Genomic DNA, 6,755 nt, shown 5'->3' with positions numbered 1-6,755 from the left:
ATGCGAGAAAGCTGTCAACACTGCTATCAAACACAGCAGGTTAACTTGATAATGTAAGATCTTCACTGATCTTACTCACTCTGCAAAGAATAGAAAGTTTTGAAGAGCAAGTAGCTGACTTAACTCAGAAGAGAAAGAAAGCTAATAAACAATTATCAGTTATTACAATGAGCAAAAAATAGATTATACTTACTTGAATATATGACTTATGTGCAAGATGGCAAGGACTATAGTGTTTTTCACAGCAGAGATAATCATATATCATAGATAAACTACTCAGCTTGAACAAGTATCACTCACTGAGAATATCTCTAAGACAAGTTAGTCACATGATTAAACAATCATAAGCTATGACTCAGTAGATCTGTTAAACTATTATCACATATATGATGATGTCAAATATACTAAAAAACATGAGAGCTTACTCAAAGAGTGTAGGAATTGACTCTGTCATATTGATAGAGATAAGAAAGAAATGAGAAAAGCTTCAAGATCAGAGATAGCAGCAACTGCAAGAAATCTATAATGATTCTAATTGTAAGATTATAAAGAAAGAAAAATTCAAAGAGTAAAAGATATCTTCTCTTTTTATTCTTATAGCAATAAATGCTTTTATGACAATCATCTTATATAATTAATCTCTCAACATCACTGAATAAGTATCATAAATATTATTCTCTATATCAATAAATACTTCACATCCATATTTCTATATTCAAAATCAACTATCTTTCAGAGCTACTGAGGTTAGTACCTATGAAAAAAAGGACAACTGTGATACCAAAACTCTCTATATTAGCTTTTTATTCTTATACTGCTTATTATACTGCTTATCAAAGCACTTTAGAATCAGATTCTCTAGATTCTCACACTCAATTACTAAAGCACTTATCATTATACTGCTTATCAAAGTAGTTTAGAATCAGCATCTTCTAGAGAATCAGTATCATCTTAAAATTTAGCATTCAGAATCAGCATAGATCAACACTTCTTAAAAATCAGTTCTTTAACATTAGCATTTTCTGAAGAATAGAATCAACATTTTATGAAAATTTAAATTTCTGCATTGCTAATTCCTCATTTCATAAAAGATTAGAGAAAAAATCTATTACTATTCATTCATATATATAAACACTTTAAATTCTCAAAGTTTCTTTGAGAGATTCAGTGATTAGCTACTATTCAATTCTATATATACATTTTATTTATTGCTATTCTCTTCCCTCTATAGCACTTGCAGTGTCTATACACCTCCTCTCTTACAACCTTAGTTATAGAGCTTCTCATGCTTCCTTTTGATACTTAGTTTATCCACTTTAGTGTTCTCACAATAACAGATTTAAAGATTTAATAAAAAATAATTTCTAGATTAGCAAAGAATAGTTTCTCATCATTTTACTTATATTTATATTAATAAGCTTTGTTAACTGCTTTTACATGATAATGCTTATAATGCTGAAAAGTTAATTATTAATAAATTATAATAGATAATTTATATGAGATAAGAATTCAAACACAATATTACTAGTATAAAATTTATACTAATTAATGATAAATTCATAGCAGTTAAACTAGTTAATAATAAAACTTATATTTTCATTTAACATTAATTTTGAATTTATAGATTTTTGCTTGATTCTCTTATAATCTGGCAGATATTTGATGAATTGATATACTCACATCTTGTTAATGATAGAAGAAGAGATTTTATAATTAATATAATAATAACTAAATATTTAATTTAATAGCTTCAATATGTTCAACTATAGAAGAGCAAATGTTTTTATTCAATTGATGAATTCACTTCTTGATCACTTTCTTCTGACTGTCACTCAATATTTGATTGATCAGAGTTTTCATATTTCTTGATCTCTTTTATTTAATATATTGATACAAAGTTCTATATAAAATTTAAAATTTTCATACCACATCTGTGATTTTTAAATTTAGATTTGATTTTATAGTGTCTAATGCTATCTAAATCTGATCTTCTGAATATTTAATATTATTAGGCATGGTGGTAGTGATTATTGATTTTTGAAGATTGGTGATGAATATACTGTCAGGCCTATCCGCCTTCTTATGTAATCCGCACTGTATAACTTCTGCGTAGCTAGCGATCACTATATAATCAATCAAGCAATCTATCCTTCACAGGTTATGAGACTCATTTTGTGCAAATAACTACTAATTCAGGGAATTCTTATCAAATATAATATTTATTAATCACTGCTCACTTCATTCAATATAATATTGTCTTATTTTATATCAATTGATTAATTTGGCATACTCTTATATTATTATTATTTTTTTTTTGTGTTCAATCTGTTTGCTTAGTGGGTGAAAGAAAAATCTGCAACTTGCTAATTTTTCAATAACTGATCACACAAGAACATGTCAATCCACTCAATCAAGCTTATAGGCAAGAATCTTACTAAATAAAATTACTCTGTTATAAAGAAGATTAATATAATATGATGAAATATATGATAACTCACTTGTGGTCATGATTGAATCAATTCAGTCAATCTGACTGATCTGAAAATAACTAGGAGGCCCTGAGCTTACTGACCCCCCCAGGGGTGTTCAAGAGTTCCAGGATTGGACCCCCTGAAACACTTGATTGGCAAGCCAAGCTGATTACAGCCCCTATCACAGTGAGGCCAGTTCGCCTACATCATGTTGAATATGCTGATCTAACTCCTTCAGAAGATAAGATGGAGATGTTTGTGATGACCTCTAATCTGCTGCCAGCAACTGACTCTGAAGAATTGCAACTGAGAAGATTAGATCTTAAACATCAAAAGATTGATTTAGAACTTCAAAAAAAGAGGTGCAAAGAATTGCAGCTTCAACTTCAATTGAAGGAGCTCTGTGCTCAGAATGACAAGGTCACAATGCCTATAAATCTGCTGATGAGTTGATCATTGACATAGAATCTGAACTTGAAGTCTCAAATGCAATATAATCTCTATGACTTGGATAGCTGTGTCGGCAAGGTGATCAATCAGTTCAAACAGAATACTAAGTATGCCATCAAGCTGAACACTTTGGTCAAATCTTCAAATTACCTTTTCTAGTATACAAATATGAAGGCCAAGCTAATTGACACTCAATGCTGGGTTATATTGAAGGACAAGCAAGTCAAAAGCCCTGATGAAGATTCTGAATAAGCTCTTTTTTGAGAGGCTAAAAATTACTGGCTTTATACATTCATTTTGAATACATTGGTAGTCAGCATTAGGCTCTTTAATAAGTATGATGAGGGCAGGATCACTAATTCTCTTTGACACACAGTTGAGGAGGAGTTCTCCATTCTGAGAACACAGCTCTGCAGGGAAGTAGTCCTAGCATTTACATCAATGAGTGGTATTCAAGTCACTGACATACATATATTTTTTGATAAATTCAATGATATTATTATAAAATTGAAAATACTTGATATTTTACTGTCAAATGATATAATATTTCACATGTTCTATTTTGCACTTCTCAATATATGATGAAACTACATGCAAAAGAAAATTGAGAAGATACAAGAGTCTAAATCAAAGTCTGTTGTATTGAATGTTCATTCAATTATAGAGAAAATACACTCTCAATTGAACCTCTTCAAAGAGGTCAAGAAGGCTACCTAGGCAGTTAATTCCTTAGCCAACATGACTCAGGCTGAAAACACAGCTGTAGGTTCTAACAATAGCAGCTATGTCCAAAATAACTTAACTTATAGAGGCTGACCCAAGGGACATAAAGACTATTGAATAAGTAGATGTTCAAATTCTGACCTCTCAATCTGCCTGAAATACAAGTATTATCATAGTAGACTCTGCTGAGCAGCCAATTCAGATAGCATCTCTGAAGAATAAAGGATCACCAACACAGTGAGAATAGAGAAATATAATAATAAGAAGAGTAGTGAGGGCAAAAAGACCTCATCAACTGCAAATGACAGCTCTGAGATATTTCAAATGATGAATCTAGTGCAGGTCATTAAGGTGTCTGTGTACTCTGCTGAATCAATCATCAACTCACTCATCATATGGTATAGCAGGGCTAGATGTCATATTGCAGGTGATCAATCACAATTTTTCCAAATAACAGAGGTTAGTGGCTCTACAATTCAAGTGGTCAATAAGGCTACTTTGAAGGTTCAAGGGATTGAAATTGCCCCTATCTCAGTCAGAGAAAGATTAATTGAATTTGACCACATCTATTTGATGTCAGACTTATCTGCCAACCTCATATCTGCTAGTCTATTGAAGCACCAGAGCTATATTTACTGTGATCTGCAGGTGAACACTGGAAATTACTTTGAGATAATAGCATCTACAGAAAATGACATCTTCTATATGAATTTGAATCCCAATAATATATATGTTCTATCTGACACTCTCTCTATGTTCAGGGGTATTATGAATGATCTAGAGCTTGGACCACTGGCATACTTGACAGTCTCAAAGCCTAGAGTGATATCAATAGATTATGATCTGAATGCTATATCACTGAGTCTTTTCAACTATGATGATATGAAGCAGCTAATTAACCTGAAGAATCTGAATACTAATATCTTCATTTTATCCCTATCAATATAACTACCCGCTATTATGCTGAAGCAGTTACTGATTGATGAGTGGCATCAGTGATTGAGTCATATTGATGAGAAGAATCTAATTAAAATGTCACAGGAGCCCTGTTTCAGAATTGTTATCATTGACCTGAAGAAGCTTTTATTCTGTGCCATGTATGTTAAAGTCAAGCATAAATGTGCAAGTTATAAAAAATGCTTCACTACACTGTGCTACTTGCAAAGGTCTTAAGATCTGAGTAGACCTATTTAAAGGTGAAGAAACACTTGATAATAAAGAAGATATACCATTTTATATAGGTAAGAAGCTCATGATGATGATCACTGATAATGTCATGTAAATGTAGTAGATCTTTCTATTGAAGTACTGCAATGAGACTTTAAAATATATACAGATTTTTAATCAATTTATGAAGAATCTGCTCAATTGCAGTGTTGTAATTATTCACTCTGACTGTGATGAGTTCAATTCAAGCACTGCAGCTGCCTATATGATGAGTGAGGGTATTAAATGAGAATCAACTTCACCTCACACTTCACAGCAAGATGGTATGTTCAAATATTCTATTGGCCTGATTATCAAAAAAGTCTGAACATTATTAATAGATTCCTCCTTCCCCTACCAGATGTGGGATGAGGTAGTAATTATGATGACTGAAATGTTTAATCTTATATTAACATTAATCAAGCTCTATAATGATGTAGAAAATCTAAATCTAAAGCCAGTTATCTCATATGAAGCTTGGCTTAGGGCTCTGCCCTCCATATATAGGAGTTGCTGATGAGGGTATAAGATTTATTTAAAAATAGTACTCAAGCTGAATATGAAGATAGTCTTATGATTTCAGGAGCTTATATTAACAGACTATGATAACTTTACTAATTATAGATTAGCTAATCCTTCTAATGATCATCTTTACACATTGAAAAATATAATATTTCAAGAAGATCTTCATTTGACAGATTCTCTGGCCTCATCTGAACAAGATGTCAAGAATCTGTCTTCTGTCACTTGTATAGCTACAGTTGCAATCTCCTCCACTTAATGTGATTTATCAACAGATAATTTTATGATGGATGAGGAGTTTCTATCTACCCCTTCAGTATTTCTACACTCTACAAATAATTGATGAATAGACTATGAGATTACTGTGTGAATTCTAACATTTTTTGGTGTAGAACACTACTGCCCTCTTAGGGTCTGCTTTTGAGATAAAGAATTCTCCAATGCTCACTGAGAATATCACTTTAGTGAGGGAGGCCTCAGTAAGAAATTTCACTGACAATTTAACTGACAACTCTGCAGACTCTGAGATCACTGGCTTGCTAGTTTCAATGAATTTCACCTGAGCTCAGACATCTGCAGATTGGAAATATTACTTCTAAGTTTATATTAAGGAGATTAACTGCTTCAAGGAGATTGATACATAGTGACTAGTTGAAAGGACCTCAGATATAGTGATTCTACATGGCCAATGAGTGTTCAACAAAAAGATTAATAATACAGGTAGAATTGAATGATATAAAGCTCACTGGGTAGTCTGTGGCAATTATCAAGAAAAGAATGTCAACTATTCAAAGACATTTACACCAGTTGTATTGGCCTCCATCTCCTGAGTGCTTATAGCAATCTCAGTATTTCAAGAATAGTATATTCTGCAAATTGATATGATTACAGCATTCTTAAATGCCTGGCTTCTCATCAATGAATGTATATATATATATCAACCTGCTGGGTTCTGTGAGAGACACAGTAATCTAATATGCAAATTGATACAGGGACTATATGATCTGAAGCAAGTAGCACTATTATGATATAAGAAGCTGCAAAAAATGCTATTGAAGACAAACTTCTACATCAGTTCTCATGATATTGATTTTTTTATAAATGACATCTGCAAGGTCTATATAACCATCTATGTGAATGATGTTCATCTATATGATCTGAATATATCAGATATTGAATAGACAAAAGCTCAGATCACTACTAATTATGAAATCAAGGATGTGAGTGAATCAAACTGGTATTTGAGAATGAAGATTGATCAGAATGCTGAATCTTTATCACTGTCTCAGTCACTGTTCATAAAGAACTTGCTTGAGGAATTCTCAATGAATGACTGCTACTCAACATCCTCCCCTATAGAGAAGAATGTTGATTTCATGAGTG

At 32.1% G+C, this 6,755-nt stretch overlaps 1 protein-coding gene across 1 annotated transcript; it reads left to right on the top strand.

Annotated features, from left to right (window-relative positions):
- Positions 1 to 3,659: 3,659 nt before the first annotated feature.
- PAAG_09031 (hypothetical protein) lies at positions 3,660 to 4,592 on the top strand (the record flags this gene model as incomplete). Its single annotated transcript, XM_002789006.1, has 2 exons — positions 3,660 to 3,683; positions 3,912 to 4,592. 2 exons carry the CDS (start codon positions 3,660 to 3,662, stop codon positions 4,590 to 4,592), a joined length of 705 nt encoding a protein of 234 aa, XP_002789052.1.
- Between the last annotated feature and the right edge of the window lie 2,163 nt (positions 4,593 to 6,755).

Source organism: Paracoccidioides lutzii (assembly GCF_000150705.2).
Source record: "Paracoccidioides lutzii Pb01 unplaced genomic scaffold supercont2.64, whole genome shotgun sequence".
NCBI lineage: Eukaryota > Fungi > Ascomycota > Eurotiomycetes > Onygenales > Ajellomycetaceae > Paracoccidioides > Paracoccidioides lutzii.
Note: the sequence above shows the minus strand (reverse complement) of the source record. Positions and strands in the feature narration are given on the sequence as shown.